Raw genomic sequence first — 22,793 nt, 5'->3', positions numbered from 1 at the left:
TATGTATCTACACATTAAAGGCCCAACAACCTATCAGATACATTAAAGCCCAATAACCCGAAACCTTATTTGATCACTTTATTTTGGGCTTAACTTAACAGACAACCCACACACATAATTATTCACATATAAGCCCATATAAATTAAAATTGATCCAACAATCTCCCACTTGGGCTATATGTGCAACCTTATAATTATGTTTGTGAAATAACCTTATGAGCTCAAAATTGTTGTCATTCTGAAATGTATCTATAACCAATCCGGTCCATCAATCACATCAACATAGGATCAAAGCAGTCTTCGCTACACTCAAGGTAGCTAGACCCATCAATGGTCACATATGCCAACACAACTGAATGACATGGATCATGAAGTGGATGTGTAGCATGGAAATTTCATGCAATGTGACCGTAACATGCCTATTTCCAACTGGTCCTCCCTTAACTTTATTGAGATCAAACTTTAAACCATAATCAGAGTGTAACTTAACTTGAAATTTATTTCTGCAGAAAATAAATTTACATAACTGTAACTGAAAATGTCTACAACTGAAAAGCATTTAAAATAACAAACTCCCACTAAAACTGAATTTCCTCAATTGACATAACACCCATATTAGCAATGTGCTCATGAAACTGTTTGGGTGGTAATCCCTTAGTAAGCGGATCCGCAACCATGGAGTTTGTACCGATATGCTCAATAGACAACTTTCCACTCCGAATTCTTTCTTTAACAACCAGAAACTTGATGTCAATATGTTTTGACTTCGTCGAGCTCCTGTTGTTATTGGAATACATACCTGCTGATTTATTGTCACAATGTAACCTTAGTGGCCTTTCAATGCCATCAACAATGCGCAGTCCCGTGACAAAATTTTGCAGCCATATTCCAAGATTGGATGCCTCATAACACGCTACAAACTCAGCTGCCATGGTGGAAGAGGCTATAAGTGACTGTTTAGCACTCTTCCAGGAAATGGCACCTCCAGCAAGGAGATAGATGCAGCCCGACGTAGATTTCATACTATCTTGGCATCCAGCAAAATCGGAGTCAGTATACCCAATGATCTCAAGCTGATCCAAACTCCTATATATGAGCATGTAATCTTTTGTTCTCTGTAGGTACCGTAAAACCCTTTTGACTGCTTTCCAATGTTCCACTCCTGGATTACTTAAATATCGTCCCAACATTCCTGTCACGTACGCAATATCTGGATGTGTACAAACCTGAGCATACATCAGACTCCCCACTGCAGATGCATAGGGAATCTACTACATTTCCTTTTCCTCAAAATCATTCTTTGGGCATTGTTTGAGACTAAATTTGTCTCCCTTAGGCACAGGGGTATCCGTTGGTTTGTAATCTTGCATCCCATATCGCTTGAGAACTTTCTCGATATAGCCTTTCTGAGATAATCCAAGAATACCTCGAGAGCGATCCCGATGTATCTGAATACCCAGTACAAAAGATGTATCACCACGATCTTTCATCTCAAAATTCTTAGCTAGAAATCTTTTGGTGTCATGCAACAACTCTATATCGTTGCTAGCGAGCAGGATGGCATCTACATATGAAACCAGAAAAATATACTTACTCCCACTGAACTTATGGTACACACAATCATCGACCAAATTCATCTCAAAACCAAACGAGATGATCACTTGATGAAATTTGAAATACCATTGTCGAGATGCCTGCTTGAGCCCATAGATGGATTTCTTTAATTTGCAAACCATATTATTTGTGTCTTTGGACACAAAATTTTCTGGATGCACCATATAAATCGTTTCATCAATGTCACCATTTAGAAACGCCGTCTTTACATCCATCTGATGAAGCTCAAGATCGAAATACGCCACCAAAGCCATTATAATCCTTAAAGAGTCTTTCTAAGAAATCGGAGAGAAATTCTCTTTATAATCAATGCCTTCTTTCTGTGTAAAGCCTTTAGCGACAAGTCGAGCCTTATATCTTTCCACATTGCCTTTTGAATCCCTCTTGGTTTTAAATATCCATTTACAACCAATGGGCTTCGTACCTTTAGTCAATGGGACAAGATCCCATACGTCATTGTCCTTCATTTACTTTATCTCCTCATTCATGGCATCATTCCACTTTTGAGAGTTAGAACTTTCCATGGCTTGACGGAAGTTAATAGGATCATCTTCCATCAATCCAATGTCTGCCTCATGTTCTTGAAGAAATACAATGTAATCATCTGGCACTGCATTTCTCCGCTCTCTAGTGGATCTCCTTAATGGCATAGGTTCTGGAGGTGCTTGAGTTTGTTCATCTGGAATGGGAGGATATCTAATATTATCTTCCTGTATTGTGTCTTGGTCAAAGTGAGGAATGTAATCCTGATCAATTTCCAAGACACCTGTGGGAATATTTACATATTCCTCTTCAAAGACAATATCTCTTACTTTATCTCCCCCCGCAAACTCAACATCCTCAAAGAACCGGGCATTTCCTGACTCAAAAATCGACTTACTTGTGGGATCATAAAACTTGTACCCCCTGGATCTTTCAGAGTATCCAATAAAATAACAACTAACCGTTCTTGAGTCCAGTTTCTTTTCATTAGGCTTGTAAGGCCTTGCCTCAGCTGGACATCCCCAAACGTGCAGATGCTTAAGACTGGGCTTTTTACCCGTCCAAAGTTCATAAGGGGTTTTGGTCGCTGCCTTAGTTGGAACCCTGTTAAGGATATATGCTGCGGTCTTTAGTGCTTCTCCCCAGAGTGATTCTGGTAAGGTAGAATGACTGATCATACTCCTCACCATATCTTTAAGCGTTCTGTTTCGTCTTTCAGCAACATCATTCATAGTGGGCGAACCCGGCATAGTGTACTGTGGGACGATACCGCATTCATCTAGGAATCTTGCAAAAGGTCCTGGACGTTGTTCACCTGAACCGTCATATCTACCATAGTATTCACCACCACGGTCAGATCTAACGCTTTTAATCTTTAAGCCAAGTTGATTTTCAACTTCAACTTTATAGTTTTTGAACACATCCAATGACTGTGCCTTTTGATGAATGAGATAAATGAAGCCATATCTTGAAAAATCATCTGTGAACGTTATAAAATACTGTTGACCATTCCAAGAAGCCGAAGGGTATGGTCCACAAATATCAATATGTATAAGTTCTAAGACGCCTGAACACCTGTTGGCTTCAAATCTCCTTTTGTTGGTTTGTTTTCCCTATATACAATTAACACAATTATTAAAATCTGTGTAATCTAAATGTTCGAGAATTTCGTCTGACACGAGTCTCCTTATTCTCTTTTCAGAGATATGACCCAGTCTTTTGTGCCATAACGCAGCTGAATTCTCACTGGTTAATTTTCTTTTAGTGCCTCTACTTGTTTGCAGGGTTTCATTAAATGAAGCAATAACATCCAAAGAATAAAGATTATCGTATCCTGATAAAGAACCAGAACCAACCAATTTTGAATCGAGAAACAAACTGAATATTCCATATTCAAAAGAACAAGAATAACCAAATTTGTCCAATGCAGAAATGGAAATCAAATTCCGTCTAAAAGACAGTACGACAAATGTTTCATAAAGATCCAAATATATTCTAGTCTTTAACAATAATCTAAATTTTCCTATTGCCTCAACTTCAACTTTGTTGCCGTCACCAACATAGATGAATCTTTCAGCATCACTTGGTTTTCGGCAATCCAGGCAACCCTGCATAGACACACTGATGTGAATTGTTGCACCAGAATCTATCCACCACGTGTGTCTAGGCACTGAAGTTAAATTAACCTCAGAACAAACCATATTCAGAAGCATACCTTTCTTAGCACGCCAAGCGTGGTAATTACTGCACTGCTTCTTCATTTGCCCATCACTGCCACAGAAAAAACAACCAGAACTTTGAGAATCACTAAGATTCTTCTGTTGTTTCTTCGGAGGCTGTGTATCCGCAGCTTCTTTATCCTTCCTTTTCTTTCCTTTAACCTTCGAAGTAGAGACATAATGAGCACTTTCTGTCTTATCTTGCTTCAACCTTTCCTCTTCCTGGAAACAGTGCGAGATGAGCTCATTCAGAGACCAAGTATCTTTCTGACAGTTATAGCTCACCTTGAACTGGTTAAACTGAGGAGGAAGAGATATCAAAACCAGATGCACTAGCAAGTCCTCAGAGAGGTCAAGCTTCAGTGCTTTCAACCTTGAAGCAAGATGAGACATTTCCATAATGTACTCCCTGATGTTGCCCTTACCCCTGCACCTCATTGAAACTAGGCTTGCCAAAAGTCTACCAATTTCAGACTTTTCACTTTAGCAAACCTCTTTTCGAGGTCTTGAAGGAAAGCCTTAGCCGTAGCAATGTCGCTAGACATTGTGCCCCTGAATGTTTCTGGAATGGCCCTCTTCATGATCATCATACACATGCGATTCGATCTCTCCCACCTTTCAAACTCCCCTCTTTTCATCAGAGGTACTCTTATCCTTAATGGCGGGAAGAGAGTCAACCCTTATCGCAAGGTCCAAATCCATGACTCCGAGAACTATCAATAAATTCTCTTGCCATGATTTAAAATTAGAGCCATTTAGCATAGGAATAGAATTTATGTTGGAATGAATATTTACAGGAGTCAAATCTAAACAGAGAACAAAAAAAACCAAATATACATGCTCAACCAAATATCCAAATAAAATAATCAATAAATTCAAATAATGTAAACCCCCATAAACAGAATATCTAACACTCCATTAATGTTTCATCTTTGGACAAAAGATTAACTTGTAAGTGATATCCTGGCGTAGCAGTCAAACACTGATAGTAACTATCACATCAAATAACAATCTTCCATTGGGCCGATTTATTATTCACATGAAAAATCGAATAACTATCACATGTTTACCACCACAAATGCATATATAATTATATTAAATATTAACCTTCCTTTAGGCCGATCAATATTCATATAAATCACATATACCCAAAATCTTTTTGTATTTCAAAATAAAATTAATTTCCATAAAAGAGGTCACTTTGGCGACATTTTATTTCAATTAATCAATTTTAAAAATACATATAACCTTATCATTATTTGAATTAATGAATATTTAACCTTAACCGAATAAACTGAACCAAAAAAAAAAAATTAAAATTTTTTTTTGGAAATTCCGTACGGGCCGGGCCCATACGAATCGGACCGGCCCGGATCCGTACCGCCCGGACCGGATCCGTACGGGCCAGGTCGGCGGGTCCGTACGACCCGACCCTAACCCGTACGGGCCGACCCGAATCCGTACCCCAATTTTTTTTATTATTTTTTTTTAAAAAATTTTATTCCAAATTTTCGATTTTCCTCTAAAATATTTTTTTTGAACAAAAACTGGAAGGAAAATCGAAATCTTTTACCAAATCCTTAAAATCTTCAACCAAATCTTTTTTACCAAAAACTAAAACTTTAAAAGATTTGATTTTCATCCAAAATATTTTTCCAGATCTGAAACCATATCAAAAAAAAAAAAAATTTCAGATCTGAAACCATATCAAAAAAATTTTCAGATCTGAAGCCATAATAAAAAATTTAAACAAAATTTTCTTTTCCAGATCTGGATCCAAATAATATCCAAAAACTTTAAACAAATCTTAATGATTCAAGCATGAATGGCTCTGATACCACTTGTTGGGGAAAACCCATAAATCGCAGAATCCATCATGATAAATCATTAAGAATTTGACTGAAAACTTAAGCGGAAGCGTACCTGAAGCCATAATCCTGAATTCTTTAGAACGTGACTTGATCTTCCAGATCTACGTGCTCTTTCTTTGAGAGAATCCTTTAATTTTCTCTTCAGAACTATTTTCTTAATGGGAGAGAGAATAGTGAAAGTGATAACGCGAAATCTGGGGACCATGACCCATATATATAGATAATATTATCATTATCTTCTGATATTTCTGTTTTAGCTCATCATAAAAACAGAAATTACACTTATGTATCTACACATTAAAGGCCCAACAACCTATCAGATACATTAAAGCCCAATAACCCGAAATCTTATTTGATCACTTTATTTTGGGCTTAACTTAACAGACAATACACACACATAATTATTCACATATAACCTCATATAAATTAAAATTGATCCAACAGCCCACACACTCAAATATTGAAGGAAAATTTGTGATAGCTTCAAAGGAAACCGCCTAGCCTTCGTCTCCTAGTTCCGTTCTTCGACGTCAACGATATTTCGTGCGTATATAACGCAAAGGCACGCCATACTCTTTCTTTCAAACATCTATCACACCATAGTATTTTATTTAATTGAATTTGCATGAAAAACAAGTGCATCATGAAACAATTTTCGTTTTTGTGGCATATGTCAATTTTAAGGATTGTATTTTCATCCAAAATCATGTTTAATATGATATAAAGGGGCTGCCATGATTATGATAGGGTTGAGGGTTGATTTTACATGTTTTAGAGAGCCCCAATTTACCCCAATATGTTGCAAACTTGAATAAGAACAAGCTGGATGCCATCGGGTAACATGGGGTTTGAGGGGCACGGGTTATGGACTTGGATGCTTGGCTTGGCTTTGGTTGGGACCAGGGCTGGGCTAGGGACGTGCTTGGGTCAGGGGAGGAGTCCTAGCCATGCTAGGACTCGAAAGGCAGGGGCTGGGAGGAGTCCTTGTCAACAAGGACTCCACCCGAGAGCTTCAAAGGGGGCAGCGCAGGGGTGCTGTTGTGCAGGGAAGAAGGGCCTTGGCCTGGGGGTTCTGGGCTGGGATAGGTAGACTCTTTAGGGTCCTAGGAGGGTGCTTAAGGGCCTGGGAAGGGGTTGTGGCGGCCTGGCTAGCTGCTGGTTTAAGAAGACGTGAGGGATGCATGGCAGCAAGTGCTGCGCGTGAAGTTGCTGCTACTGGTTCAGTGGTTTGCTGCTCACGTCCAGGGGCTTGGGTTGGTCTGGGTATGGTCTGGGCATGGTCCAGGGAAGGTTAGGGTCATGAGGGGTCAAGTGGTTAGGGGCTGGAAGTGTCCTAGTTCAATTAGGAGTCCTAAATATCCTAGGAGACACACACACAAAAACATACAGAATTTGGGTCAAGTTCCAGGGAGCTTTTGAGCGGGCTAGGGCTTGTTTTATGGGCCGGGCTTGCACAGTAGGGTCCCTAGATGAGTTGGCTAGGTTTTGGGTCAATGTGGCTCGGGCGTGGCTCGAGTAAATTGGGAGATGGCTCGGTGGGTTCGTTAGGGTGTCAATTTCGAAAATTATAAGGCAAAAATTGATTCCATGGGTCCACGGGGGTGGCTCATGACTTGGAAGGGTAGAATAAATCTTAAAAATGTTATGTTAAAAATTTGGGATCAAAATAACGAGTTTTGGATTTATTCGGGATTTAATCGCCGCACGGAACACTAATTAACGAGTTAATTGAAAAGCCTAGTTTTAAGCTTTATAAAATTATGAAAAATTAGGTTTAAGCTTAAATAATTATTATAAGTCTAAGTTTTTAATTTGGGAATTTTATATTAAGGTTTGGTTTAATTCGGGATTAAAACACATTAATACGTCACATTTAAAGATTAATTTAAAAGTCCTCAATTTAGGCTAAATAAAAATATGAGAAAATTTATGTAGGCTTAAATAATTACTTAGGACATGTTAGAGTCAAGAAAATCAAGAAAACGTCAAAAATGTAAAACATCACGTCCAGGGGTAAAACGGTCTTTTTACACCTATAAATTAGTAGACGTCATGGCAGTGTCCTAAATGCTATTATGATTATTTTTATGATTATGGATGTTTATGAATTTTTATATGTTAATATTTCAATTTTAAGTGTTGATGAATTTTTAAGATGTTAATACGTTTATTTTAAATGTTTACGGATTTTAATATGTTAAAACGTTTATGTTTTTAGGATTTTTATATGTTAAAACGTTTATTTTAAATGTTCATGGATTTTTTTATGGTTTAATCTTTGACATTTAAAAGACATGTTGCATGTTTGGTTTCAAAAATAAAACGATATGTATATACATGATTTTTATTAAGTGATGATAACATGTTGAAGGATGTGAAGGGATTGTGACTACTACGTGTTGGAAATATCGTGAGGGTTATGGTCCCAGTGAGAGCCCGACGATCGTGTTTTCGTTGATACGAATACGAATACGGTGAATCTGATTGGAGATGTAGTGAGGGGAGAAGGCCCCAGAGGGAGCCCATTTATGGGGAAAGGCCCCAGAGGGAGCCCCGACGATCGTATTTCCAATGCCATGCTATGTTAATACGTTGGCCAGGGCCCAGTTGACCGGTGAGAGTGTTGCTGGTGTCCCCCGCCGCCCAGTACTGTGGTTTCTTTAGATGGATCCATCGCCCATTAAGATTAAGAATACGAGTCACAATCACGATCTAAATTCAACATATGAATATGAATATGAATATGAATATGAATATGGATACGAATATGGATATGGATATGAATATGAATATGTCTATGTTGATATGAACATGTTTATGAAAAGGTTTATGAAAATATTTATGTTTAAAGAGGATGCATTATTATGAAAATATTTTTATTTAAAGTCTATGCATCATGAAAATGGTTTTGTTTAAAATTTATGCATCTTCATGAAAATGATATTTTAAGTACAAGTATTTTTCACTGTTATATGTTACCTGTATTACGTATTACTTGTTATCAAGGATATGAAGTGTTGAGTCTTTAGACTCACTAGGTGTGATTGATGCAGGTGATTATGATGATTATGTTTATGGAGGTCTTGGTGGTTGATCTGACTGGACTGGAGGTGCACATAACCCGAGGACCGACGCTAGTTTTCCGCACTAGTTATTATTTATGATTTTAAGTTATGTTAAGAATATTTTTATGACTTTTATTTATTTATGAGTGATTTTTGAGAGATTATAGTATGGGCTGTATTTCTCAAATATATAGTTAGTTGTGTTTATTTTAAAATGATGTCCAAAATATTTTATGTAATTTTTGTGGTTCGGCCGATGCTAAGGAGGTTTAAAAAAAATAAATTCTAGCACATTTTAAGAAAACGAAAGGCAGACGTTTCAAGGGTGTGGGCAGGGACCTTTACTGGCTGTGACTCGACTCTAGGAAGAGACCATGACACGCTAGACTCATGGCTCGGTGAGGAGAAACAATGCGCAAACCCTAGGGAACCATGGGAGGCGTGCGCGGCTTGATGGTAAAAAGAAGGGGTGTGCGGGCTATAGGCTTGATCCAGGGGCTCGGTAGGGTCCTAGGCAGGGGCTAGAGGGTTGGCTCAAGGAGGACTAGGCGCTGGTGGTCCAGGGGTTCGAAGAAGGAAGGGCTGCGAGCCGTGGGAAGAGAGGCTAGGGCGCGCGACTTGTTTTTCTGAACGAAAGTGGTGAGAGATTCGGTTAGGGCTGATCCAGAAGGGTTTAGGTATGGTCCAGTAGGTTTTGGTAAGGGTCTGATCCATGGTGGCTTGAGGGTTGCTCGGGTTTGTAGGGAAACGTGGCTCAATATAGGACTAGGTTTCGGTTTTGGCTAAGGGTAAAGGTATGGGCTCGAACCGTGGTCCACGGGGGTTGGTTCGTGGGTCACGGGGGTAGTTTAGGTATAAAAATCTTATATTTAAATTTGGGAAGCAAATATTAATTTTTGAATTTGTTTGGGTTTAAAACGCTCTACGGTTTAGTTAATAATAAATAAATCGAAAGGCTGGGGTTTTCGTCTAAGAAAATGTTAGACGTCAAATTTAAGCTTATATGATGATTTGAGATATGCTCGAGTCAATAAAAGTGAAAAAAAAGTCAAAATCGAGAATTTTGGAGTCCAGGGGTAAAATGGTCATTTTACGTCTCGGGTAGTACGAAAGGTCTGGCGGTGTTCCGAAGAATCATAATACATTCTAAATGATAGTTTAAAATGCTTATGATGAAAATATGATTTTTTACGATATATGCTAAAGATGTTCGATTGTTCCTGAAAAAATGTTATTTTACAAATTTTGAAGGATACAATTTTTATAAATAAAATGAAAGAAAAATATTTTGAAGGATTTGAATTGACTGTGACAAATATGATATGATATGATTGGGGATATCGTGAGAGAAAAGGCCCTAGAAGGATCCCGTTTACGGGAGAAGGCCCCAGAAAGAGCCCAACGATCGTATTTCAATTTTTTGGCGGATGAAAGTTGCTCCCACCCACATGTACATTGGTGAGCTAAGACTACTTAGTCGACCGCATGATGATACGATTACAGTTAGTCACTTTCAAGGATCGAACTTCATCTAAAATGATATATGATGATGGAATAGTCAACTAAATTGAAAAAAGAGTCTTTAACATACCATATATCCTTATTTTGTGTGCTATTAAGATATTTAAGAATTCGTTTGACAACTAATTAATGAGATTGCTTAGGGAGAGACTAAAACCGAGCACACATAAAGACAATAAATACAATATCATGTCGACTTAAAGTTAGGTTCAATAAAAAAAAACCTATTAAGCCTCGATACATGGTTATCTTAACTGATATTTCTCATTTATCTTTGTCAACAATACAAGAAATTTGTTCATATAATCGGTTAAAAGACAACATTTTAAATCACAACCGTTGTCTTTTTTTATGTTACAGAAATCGGTTTTGGAAAAAAAAACGTTGTCTTTTATGTAATTTTTTGCATCAACGACTATCGTTGTCTGTGAACGTTTTTTTTTTTTTTTTTTTTTTTTTTTTTTTTTTTTTTTTTTTTTTTTTTTTTTTTTTTTTTTTTTTTTTTTTTTTTTTTTTTTTTTTTTTTTTTTTTTTTTTTTTTTTTTTTTTTTTTGCATAAGACAACGCTTTCTTTTAAAACTGTTGCCTATCTAATTTTTTTTATCTACTACAACAATTTTTTAATCCATTGTCTTGGACACTAAGAATTTTCATTTATTAACAAAAGTTAGTTTAAAATTGCTAAGCCCATAAGCGTTTATTAAACAAAGAGAAAATCCACTGATTTGTTTTCCCTTTGTTGCCTCTTTTTTTAGTCTGAATTACAGTTACCAGATCGGAGATTACGATTTGTCGAATGGCTTCGAAGCGGATTTTGAAGGAGCTCAAGGATCTCCAGAAAGATCCACCGACTTCGTGTAGCGCTGGTACTCTTTCTTACCCTGTTTTTGTTTTAATTTTGTGTTTATTTTTTGGTTTAATGCGATCATAGAGCGGGTGTTGATCTGTGTTATTGATACTTTGTTTGTATCGGGATCTTTATGTTTTGATTTGGTATAATTTTCCGGACCAGGCTGCCCGTAAGTCTGCTCCAACCACTGGTGGAGTTACGAAGCCACATCGTTACCGTCCTGGTACTGTTGCTCTTCGGTGAGTTATCGCTTTCCTCCGGGTAATTCAGCACTATCTGTTGTGTAAAGAGTAAAGTTTGACAAGCACACTGATATCTCATGTAGTGAAATCCGTAAGTACCAAAAGAGTACCGAGCTCTTGATCAGGAAGCTTCCTTTCCAGAGGCTTGTTTTAATTTTTTGTTTCTTTTTTGGTTTAATGCAATGATATAGTAGGGTGCAAGATTGATAAAAAAAAAAGTACAAGTGGTTTATGTCAATTTCCAGGAGACAAAGTGTTATGTTCCGAACTACAATGGTCACAAACTTCGAAAAAGATTGGTTCCAAATAAATTAGCCGTTGCCGTGTCTTTTGTCAAATTCATCATTCCTAAATTGATATTAAATATATTACTCATTATTATAGCCCTCCCACTATAGAGACGAGAAAAATAATATATATTATATATTTATTATTTGATGTATATATAGACTAGCTTGATAGTTCCTTGGAAATATCCAGTACTCGAGCGGATATCCGGTAACGATACCCGGAGGTAGCCAGGAAAGTAGAGAAGCCCCCACCCTGTGCTCAGAAGGACCTAGGTTGTAACTAAGCCCGTGTAGTGGGAGCTCGGGTAGTATAACTAGGAAACATTGCTCTACATCAAGGTTATTCACCCGGACACTCAAGTACAGGTGTCATCTCCAAGATCGCAGGTATGGGACACCATGAGTAGATCATCATTAGGAGGTCTTTCGGCGTACGTAGGGATGATGTGACTAGAACGAAGTAAGTATGAGTTGTCAGACTTAACAATGTCAGTGAACAAAGCATGGGCAACCATCTCAACATGAATAGCAGCTGGGCACTGAAAACAAGGTCACCATTGGCTTCTCTCCTATAAATACCAGGTTTGCTTGATATTAATGCATTCAGATATATATTCTTGTGCAACAAATATACATTCTCTTACCATAAATCATTTGGTTGACTTGAACGTCGGAGTGACTACGCCAAAAAACTTCTAACACCCCACTAACAATATATGTTATCTTCAGAGTGCAGATATATCAGAGCCCGGATATCACCCATCCAAGATCCAATATATCAAGGTAGGAAGTAGTCCGACTTGGTGCAATTGCCTACCCTTTTCAAGCCCAATTCGTCTGGTCATCATCAATTCATATCACAAGACTCTTCAGATAATGATACGAGTCAGGTGATGGACTGTATTGGGCCAATTATTGAGCAGAAGTCGAACTCATATTTATGTGCGCCGTTCTCATCAGGCGAAGTTAGGAAAAGCATTGTTCCATATGCACCTGAATAAAGCTCCTGGCCCGGACGGTATGCCTGCTTTCTTTTTTCAGAAATTTTGAAATGTAATAGGCCCTACGAATTTTAAATGAGGGTTCATTGTTAGATTCTTGATCTTGGGTCACATATGCAAAAAAATTTGATCACTGTTAGTCAGCTTATGGTAAATGGTGCATAGAACAAACCTTTGATTCAAACAACCTTTGCTTCATATATTGCACATGAAATCTTAACCATCCCACAGCCCACAATACAACAAAAGGATTCGAGATTTTGGTCATATTACTCCAAGGAGAAATATTCGGTTAGATATGGATATAAAGTAGAGATTGGATTCTATGAATCTCCAAGCCATTGTTAGTCAGTTCAATCCAAACAGTGGTAGAGCTCCATTTGGGGGTTTATCTATTTCCCCTAAGTCCGAATTTTTTGGTGGCGAGTTCTATTAACATTATCCCAACATCAAGAAATCTGCTCGCTCACCACGTTCTAGTGCTTGATGCTCGCTCACTGTGTAGCTCTGGCGATGATTCAACCAAGCATGCACTGTTTTGGTGTTCAGGGTTCAAGAGCTGGTGGAACACGATACTGTATTGGAAAATTCTCAATAAGACAAAGACATCTTGATATTGTTGATATATTTCTTTGCATGAAAGGGGCAGTAGATAAGAAGGCCTTTGAAGTCTTCGTAATGAGGTCCTGGGCTATATGACATGAGAGGACCAGAATTGTGCATGGAAAGGAGAGGAATGTGATATGTATTTCGGTAGATTGAAGTGTCTCGCTGCTCTAGGAATTCCAGAAGGCTCGCGAATCTGTACTCACAGCCCCTCGAGACAGTATCATTGGCTCATCGACAAGGTGGTCTGCTCCTCCACCTAACCTTTTAAAAATGAACGCTGATGAGGCGTACAATAATAACATTAAACAGTATGCAATCGACAGGCATCCTACGATTTTTTATGCAGAATTAGTTGCGATACGAGAGGGCCTTAGATTGATGCAAGAACGAGGATTAACAATTTAACAAATCTCTGTCGACTCACTCTTGGCGGTGCAAACAATCACTTATCCGGAGGAAGATCGTAGTTACAATACTGCGATTGTCATAGAAGTTAGATACTTATTGAGTCTCTTTCGAGAAGCTAAGGTGTTTCACGTGCGTAAATCCACAAATATAATTGCACATATTATTGCTCAATTTGTTTTTCTTTCCCACTCTTATACCATATACGAACATGTTTTGATTAAAAAATCTTGTAACAAAAACCTTACGATCACTGGTGTTTCCTGTCAAAAAATATGAATAGGGAGAATCACTCATCAGGGAAAGTATATTAAATTCATTTAACCTGACATTTAGAATCCCAACAAATTTGCAGGTTGGTTTATAAGATAATCCCAATTTCATTGGATGTGGTATTCATTATCATGTACTAGGCACGATATTCAACAGCTCGCGTATTTTTATAAATAATATATAATATTACTATGATCAGATATAATATAGTAGACTGGGTTTCATGTGAGACCGTCTCACGGATCTTAATCTATGAGACAGATCAACCCTACCCATATTCACCATAAAAAGTAATACTATTACCATAAAAGTAATACTTTTTTATGGATGACCCAAATAAGAGATCTGTCTCACAAATACGACCCATGAGACCGTCTCACAGAAGTTTTTGCCAATATAGTATATATGTATACACTAATTTGATCTTTTGTTTCAGATAAAATGTTCTCTCCTTAATTTATCATGTTTTATTTTTACGAAAACATACCTTATTATACAGAACTTATTAACAAGACATGTCCTAGTATTTTTAACAAAAGCAAATAATGCGTGATAAAAAACAATGTTCCCGTTTTTCCATCTTCTGATACCAATTGTCATCACATATTCGTCATCGTTTTTCGAAAATAGTTAACCAAATGATATAGGAGACCTTTTTAAAAAAATTATCAGTCCTATTATTTGTAACGAAATCGATTGCAAACAATTATAAACCATTTCAAACTTTGAATTCCGACCTAAATGTGACAAGGCGTCAAGATATTTACTGCATATACACATATATATAATGTGAAATCGAAATAATATAATTAATTATATGATAATTAATTGCAACTTGTGTAAGCTAAAACAAGTTAAAAATTGTGATCTAAACAACATGTTTATTATGATCAATCTTCTCCATTGCCACATCATTATCATTACTCTCAACCCTCTTATACTTGTACCACTTGGCACAAATCAAGAAATAACCCATATTCAGCACTTGTATACCAGCAACCATGTAGTAAAAATAATCCAATCTCCCCTCATTCAAATCCTCCGCCAGCCAATTCCTATTTCCCCCAACCCTTGTCACCTTATGAACCACGGAAATCAAGAAGCTCGTGACATAACTCGATATCGCGAAACCGCTAAACAAGAACCCAGCAGCGAAACTCCGCATGTTCTCCGGGAACTGCTTGTAAAAGAACTCGATTTCCCCGATCACGGCAAAGGCCTCGGATATCCCTGCCAGTACCAGCTGAGGGACGAGCCAGTAACCTGACATAGACGAGACCGCGCCCTTCTGTGCAAGAACACCTAATGTGGGACGAGTGACAGCCAATGTCCGTCTGTGATCCTCCACCAGACCTGATATAACCATTGTGAGTACTCCGAGAAGTAGTCCGAATCCGATTCTTTGCAGCATTGTGATGCCTTCTTCTTTCCCTGTGATTCTTCGAAGAAACGGGACTATGATTCTGTCGTATATTGGGATCCATAGAGTGACGGTTAGCATGGTGAAGACATTATACGAGGCTGCCGGAATCTTGAACTTTCCGGTGCTTAAACGCCTATCGGATTGCAGGGACTGGAAGACTGGGTAGGTTTGCAACAAGGCTAGGATAATATAGTATGTCATGCCGGCTAACCAGATGGGAATCACTCGAATCACGCATTTAATTTCTTCGACTTGCTGCACGCTGCGGAGTTTCCAGGGATTGCCTGCGGATCCATCGGGATTGTTTGTGTCATCCGGAGTTATAATTGCTGCTTTGTTCAAAAACCTGAACACAGTTTTTCTAAGCACATTAACCAAAAGATCAAAACTTGAAAATGCCCACAAATTTGTTTTACCTCAATTCATCTGTATACTGAAGCTTAGAATTCATGGAGCAGGGATCAACATGATTAAACAAAGAACACCATGGTCGCTCCGGCAGCTCCAGCTTCCTCTTCTTAAACGCAACCACAAGCGTCTGCACGAGGCTCGTAAACGGGCTACCTTCCGGCAGCACTTTCACATAAATCCTCGTCCCCACGAAGAAGAAAAAGCACGACAGGAACATCATAAACGCGGGAATCCCCAACCCGATCGCCCAACTCATGTTCGATTGCACGTAGACGATCACCGTGAGGGACAACATCATGGCGAAAGTAAAGGTGAAATAGTACCAGTTGAAGAAACTATTGATCCCCCTTCGGCCGGAATCCGTGTTGGGATTGAACTGGTCCGCCCCAAAGGCGAGATTGCAGGGCCGAATCCCGCTGGCGCCGATGACCAGGAGCAGGAATGCGGTGAACAGGAAAACGAGCTGCCCCGAAGAAGCTCCGATGCATTTAAGGTTCGTTTGCGTCGAACATTCCGCGGGATGAAGGTTCGTAAATGCTGCTGTTAAGGTTAGCATCAGCATACCCTGCAACCAGTAAATTTCATCAAATTTTCTAGTCTTCATTAATGCACACTTTCAACTTTTGGTCACTTAATATTCACTTTTTGACAGTCTATTTAGATTAGTTTTACTTTTATCACCAAAGATTCAACATCATCTTGAGGCATAAACGACGCCCGAATTCGATTCAAGATTGAACTCGGGTTACTCAAACTCAACTCGTGCTCGATCAAAATCGAGTTGTTCGAATCATCTACTAGTTATTTGACTCGTCACACTCCAACCAAATTCAAGTTTCTGATAAATACCAGAAAAGAGGAGACTGAAGCGATGCCAAGCGTCTTGTATCTGCCAAGATAAGTATCACAGAGGAATGCTCCGGCCAATGTTCCGAAATTGCAAGTTCCATTGAAGATATTGACCACATTCGTTGCTGTGATTGAATTCATATGAAATACAGTCGTCAAGTACACTAAAAGATTAGAAGAAGTCCCGATTGTACCAAGCTTCTCAAATGTCTCATTTCCTGCAAAAATCAGCCAAGAAAATCTCTGTCAAAAAACTCGAAGAAACTCGAGTATTCATGACAAACGAAACTAAAGAAAATCCATGTCAAACTCCAAGAAACTTGAGAATTGATCACAAATGAAACTAAAAAAAATTGTACACGTCAAGCAAAAAAGTCATAACATACATATTACCTATAACAAAAGGCATAGCTTTGACCCCTCTATAATTTGGCTCTTTTTCGGTGCAGGAAATCTCATTTTTCTCCATTTTCACCTTGCAGGAAGGGAAAACAAGAAGAAGATTGATATATTTGGAGATGGGAGCTTTCCCTTTTTAGCAGAAAAACTTATTTTTCCAAGGGAGTTGTGCTCCTTGAATTGCATGTTGGTGGCAAGGGATGTCAAGCACTTATATAAAGAAAATAATATACTCTCAAGTCAACTACGATTTGGCTTTTCAACAAGAAAAATAATATTATATATCAGCAATTTGATTGGATTTGGAGCATATAAATGTATAATAGTGTCGGCTTAATGCTTCGCGGGTATTTATCTTATTTTTATATTATATGGTTTTTATGTGGTTTAATACAGTGTATAGGAGAACTACGATTGGGAGTGGGAGCATATCCTCATGTCGGTTTAATGCTCAACGAATATTTATTTTATATATATGTGCGGTTTAATTCAATTGTTTTGTTAGGACGGGAACTAAATTTAGAGGTGATTTATCTCAACAAATTATTTCGATTGAGTTGGTAACACTGAAATTTTATTATTTTCAATTGGGTTTTCAGTAAGTCAATCAGTATGAACTGTGTGAAAGTAGACTGAGTAAGACTATACGAACAAATGACTTATAAAAAAAAATCCGTTTGGTTCTTTTGAATCATATTTAAGGTATGTGAAGCGAGAAGTAAATAGGCACAAAGTTGTTTCTGGAAGTTCGGAGACTTCAATACTCATGTGTCCCCCTTTCTTCCTCACGAAATGATTGCACTAAAAGATTTTGGTAATTATAAGCAATTTGAAATCAAGTAGTAGGACTTAATACTGCTTAACTGAAATTCTTAGTAAACTTCAATCTAAAATGATATGAGTAATAAGACTTCTTACTTTCAATTACACAGATTTCACAAAGAAATTCTAATAAAAAATTTGATTCCTACAATGATCAGATAATAACTTATCGATATGTGTTGGCTTTTCAATTTGGCTCGCAGAGAGCTTTTTCATAGAAGATCGGTTGGCTTTCAAAATTTCAGAGATTGATTGTGTAATTATGTAACCTTCAGAACTTGTTCAACTGATCTATTTATAGCTTAATCTGCAACGGTAATCTTTTCAAAATAATATATTTATTTCCAAATACAGATGTCATTGTTGTCATGTTATCTTCTTTTCTGACATATCCTAGTAGTGTGCAGGAACCTAGCATTCTGTTAAGATTCAATGATTGTTGTTATGAAAAACTTGAACCTCTATTTCAGCATGGCTCTTATCCTTTATCACTGATTATACCGCTTTTCAATGAATGTTTGGATTTGGACTGACTGATCGACTTAGATGGACTGTCAGTTGTTGTTAATCAGTTAACCTTGAATCGGTTTGGTTATCAGTATCCTTCGTATGCATTATCAGTTTGACTTTATAATTAGTTTGACTCCTTAGAAAATTTCTTCTCATGAATATTCAGTTGTATTTCTTGCATTCAGGGCATGTTCTATAGTTATCCATTGGATCAACAGCCTTATTAAATCTTCAAAAATTAAAATGTTCCAATATGTTTTTTATTCAATTTTTGGAATGTAGATGAGTAATAAAATTCATCGAACTAATTTTAATTTTTTTTTAAATGTTAAATTTATTTCTCCGCCTTCGAAACTAAAATGGATCATTTGTGTGTTTGTGTAAATTATACTAGAGGTGCATACGTGCCGAATCGAGCTCGATTCGATTAAAAATTTTGTTTAGTTCGAGCTCGACTCGTGTATATATCTAGTTACTCGAAAAACCCAAAAATTCTGAATTCTAGATCATGAGCTCGGGTTTGGATATATATTGACAAAAATATCCCTTATTTTTTATACTTCCAAATATAACACACACATATATATACTCGGGTACAAATAATTGAAGCTTGAGATAAATCAAATCAAGCTCCAGTAAAAATTTGACCGAGTTGCTCACGAGCTACTCACAAATAGCTTGACTCACTTGCACTTCTAGTCACGACATCGAGAAATAAGATGCTAATAAAATACGTAAAGATGTGAAAACTGTAATTTTGGTTATATATATTTTTCTATTTGTGATTTTTGTAATCTATATTGTCAAATTTCATCTTTAATCAATTATTTTTACTTTTCAATTTTAAACTTTTTCCCAGGTGGCGCTGACGTGAAGTCAAGAAGATGCTGACATGTGCAATAACACATTTGTACTTTTTTGAAAAATGAATTAAATTACAAAAATAACTAAAATTATCAAAAATAAAAAGATATCTTACTAAAACTCTATTTTCATAATAACGATGACCAAATTCGCTGACAAAAATGTAATTTTTCATTCAAACTTGTATACGGTCTCTAATGTACTCTCATGCAAGTATGCATGTGAGCAATACTCTAATCTATAGAAACAAAAGTTCTCTTTCGTCAATGATTAGCTTATCTAACACCAAAATCTCAAGTTTACAATGAAATATCGAATTCGAGTTCCAATTATAACGATCATATATCCCAATTTTTTTAAAAAAAAATAATGGATTTGAACTCAGACTTATTGGCCTAGTGGAACTCATATTAATTAAACCTATACATCTATTTTCATGGATGTGGACTTGTGACGATGATTAGGCAATAGGAAAATGTTTTCTTACTCAAAATTGGACTGGAGCATATAATTTAGAAGCGTGTTAAATTTGTAATGTGCCAAACAAGTCATTTCTCATTTGGATGCAACCATCCATATGCCAACAAAATATTTCGATAGGTTTGTCTAGCATCTCTAAGAAGAACTCTATTTTATCGCATATGTTATTCTAAAATAATATAAATTTTTATACCAAATTTAATAATTAATTAAATTTCCTATATGAATATATATAAATATATATATATATATATATACTATTTTATTAAATTTGAGACATTAGAGTAACTAATTTTGGTGTCATGGTCTGTTTTAATAATTAAATATAATAATAAATTTTAAAATTTTAATGTAAGTTATATGTAGTTCAGTGGATAGAGTCATTGTTTCATAGGGTTTAGATTATAGGTTTAATTTTTATTAAAGTCATTTTTTTATTCTTTTATTTTTTATTTTATATATCAAAATTACAGTGTAGTCCCTCCCTCACTATTTCTTATAATTATATTTTGATCCTCGTTTAAATATAAATCAAATGAATTATAAAAAAATATTATACAAACACACAATGCGTGCATCGGGGTACTAGTATATTATTAAGTTTGAGATACCCAAAATAACTAACTTATGTGTCATGTCAATTTTAAAAATACCAACAACAGCCCTCTAAAATTTTAAAAGTACTCTATTTTCATTTAATAAAGAATATTCTAAAAATCTATTTTATTAAATTTTTGTATTTATTTATAACTATTATATTCAATTTTCAAAATTTCTTAAAACTACTAAAATATTTTCTTTAATATTAATTTAAACTTTTAAATTTTTAAAGGATGTTATCGTTCCTATTTTCTAATAAAAAAATTATTATTAGAAAACATTAAATTTAAAATAACACAAAAAGACACATATATACATGAAATGTGTGCCAATGTTCGCTAATATTAATTAAATATTTGGAAAATCCAAATTCAAATGGCGTGCATGTTTGGTTTTCTTAACTAAATTAATTTAATACCACAATAATACATCAATTAGTTTTGATTTAAATTAAATTTACAAAAATTANAAATAATTATTTATTTATTTATTTTTTTTTTTATATTTTTTGTGTATGTTTTTGTTTGTGTGTGTGTGTATATATATATATATATATATATATATATATATATATATATAATGTCATGGAACTCACCTATTGGATGTGATAAATCATATCAAAATTATATATTCAATGTCCTGGAACCCACCAACCCGACACGATTCAACCTGAAAAAAATCAGGTTTGGATTTGGGGTTTTCGGGTTCGTGTCAGATCGGGTTGGACTCGATAACTGATCCGAAAAAAATGATCGGGTTGGGTTGGGTTCAGGTCAACCCGAGTTGACCAGAAAATTTTAATTATTTTTAAAAAATATAATTAATAAATATTGCCTACATTTTTATATATTGTATGTCTGAAAAAAATATTTATTGTATATTTATATCATAAATTTTCATAATTTAATATTTATTTTGAACATTTTTTATTTTCTAAACAAATGTTTATTTGATTTATAAGTAAATATATTTTATTTTTCTACGATTATATTTTCAAATTTAAATCATATATATGAGAGAGATTTTGTTATTATGTGTTTAAATTAAATATTATTTATTTTTTTTGAATTTTATTTAATTTTCTTTTAAAAAAATCGAAATCTGGTTAATCGAGTTGATCGGGTTGATTCGAGTTCGGGTTCAAGTTCAGGTTGAGTGTTTTCGGGTTGGCTCGAGTTCGAGTTAGGTTTGAGTTGAACAATTTTTGAATAGTACTATTGCTCAATCCGACCCAACCCACCCGAATTGAGACCTTTAAACTTCATTATATTAACAAGCGTCATCCCTAACGTTGGAGAGATGGTGATTGATTGGACTCCAAATCTGATCCATAATCCGTTCTCTTTAAATAATAATAATAATAATAATAATAATAATAATAATAATAATAATAATAATAATAATAATAATATCTTGAATATAATGATAATTTAAGGTTTATTTTTTGAATTTTTGAATTTATTTTTGAAAAAAAAATTAAAATTTAAAATATAGTTGATATGTTTTTTTAATCAATATATTATATTTTAGTCATATTTTTAAATCTTTTATTATACAAATACTCGCGTATGATACGAGTACATTACATGGTTCGTTCTATTTTATTTTATTATTATTATTATTTTTTCGATAGTACTTTCTGTTTTGTTTTTATTTTTATTTTTTTCATTAATGACAAGTCGATTATTATTAGGTCACGAGCTTTGACTCGATTGTGAACCACATGAAAATATGGGAATCTGTGTGTTCATCTATCGAAAGATTTATCTTTAATTTCTATATTATAATTTTAACAAATATTAGATGTCTTCCACGGAAACTTTAAAATAAACTTTTTAAAAAATTTTAGAATACAACACTAAAATGTAGAAAAAAAGTTTATTTTTGGTAATATATGTTTGATTTTTGTCAAATTTAATCTTACTCTTATATTTTTCAACTTTTGATATTTTTTCAATCCACAGTATTAATGTGACACTGCAAACATCAACGTCATATCGATATCATATTAACGTGACGTCAGATAAAGAATTAAATTTGCAAAAATTACAAAAGAAAACAGATTAAGGCGGCAAATTTTATAATTTTCCCAAAATTTAAAGATGTTTTTGGACAATTTCCATTACTTTTAGAGCATAAAATATGTTAACTCGTGATATAAACCTTAAATAAAATATCCTATTTCATGAAAGTAATTAAACAATATTGTTCAATCGGTTGCTAAGTAGTTTTCGTCACGACAAATGTTTGTATAATGGTTTTTATTTTTATATTAAAATTGTAGGAAGCAAAGTGTAGCGATCATTATTAAAATGAAATTATACGAAAATAACGTTTATTACTTATATTTTTCCAAAAGGCTTATCAATACTTACTTTATTAATTGATTTCTTATGCACATGCAATAGTTTTAAAAAAAATAAATAAATATACACATTTTATTTACTACTGATATAACTTTCATTTAATAAATAAGTTCGGTTTTATTTAANC

The 22,793-nt window shown here is 35.3% G+C and overlaps 2 protein-coding genes and 1 long non-coding RNA gene across 4 annotated transcripts; 1 reads left to right on the top strand and 2 right to left on the bottom strand.

Moving 5' to 3' along the window:
* Window positions 1-578: 578 nt before the first annotated feature.
* LOC140991153 (secreted RxLR effector protein 161-like) lies at window positions 579-1,238 on the bottom strand. The gene has a single exon (XM_073461111.1). The coding sequence runs from the start codon at window positions 1,236-1,238 to the stop codon at window positions 579-581; it is 660 nt and encodes a 219-aa protein (XP_073317212.1).
* Window positions 1,239-10,952: 9,714 nt separating this feature from the next.
* Window positions 10,953-13,883, top strand: LOC140991085 (uncharacterized). 2 transcript variants are annotated; one of them, XR_012177791.1, is made up of 3 exons: window positions 10,953-11,138; window positions 11,285-12,236; window positions 12,391-13,883. It is a non-coding gene; the product is annotated as an uncharacterized lncRNA (long non-coding RNA). The 2 variants fall into 2 exon arrangements; XR_012177790.1 differs by having other exon boundaries at window positions 12,384-13,878.
* An 865-nt stretch (window positions 13,884-14,748) lies between these two features.
* Window positions 14,749-17,269, bottom strand: LOC140990825 (protein NRT1/ PTR FAMILY 2.11-like). Its single transcript, XM_073460646.1, has 4 exons — window positions 17,019-17,269; window positions 16,626-16,843; window positions 15,782-16,341; window positions 14,749-15,711 (listed from the first exon to the last, which is right to left on the bottom strand). Exons 1-4 carry the CDS (start codon window positions 17,092-17,094, stop codon window positions 14,811-14,813), a joined length of 1,755 nt encoding a protein of 584 aa, XP_073316747.1. The 5' UTR covers window positions 17,095-17,269; the 3' UTR covers window positions 14,749-14,810.
* Window positions 17,270-22,793: the final 5,524 nt, after the last annotated feature.

The sequence above is a fragment of the Primulina huaijiensis genome, chromosome 13, assembly GCF_012295235.1.
Source record: "Primulina huaijiensis isolate GDHJ02 chromosome 13, ASM1229523v2, whole genome shotgun sequence".
NCBI classification, from domain to species: Eukaryota; Viridiplantae; Streptophyta; class Magnoliopsida; order Lamiales; family Gesneriaceae; genus Primulina; species Primulina huaijiensis.
This window is presented reverse-complemented; position numbering and strand designations above follow the sequence as displayed.

Bases quoted from the DNA above. Each gene is read 5' to 3' on its own strand.
- LOC140990825 (XM_073460646.1), bottom strand. From the start codon at position 17,094: ATGGAGAAAAATGAGATTTCCTGCACCGAAAAAGAGCCAAATTATAGA. The intron at 16,844-17,018 runs GTAATATGTATG...TGATTTTTGCAG, and splicing joins AGCTATGCCTTTTGTTATAG to GAAATGAGACATTTGAGAAG. The intron at 16,342-16,625 runs GTATTTATCAGA...TACTGGTTGCAG, and splicing joins CTTCAGTCTCCTCTTTTCTG to GGTATGCTGATGCTAACCTT.
- LOC140991153 (XM_073461111.1), bottom strand. From the start codon at position 1,238: ATGTATGCTCAGGTTTGTACACATCCAGATATTGCGTACGTGACAGGA.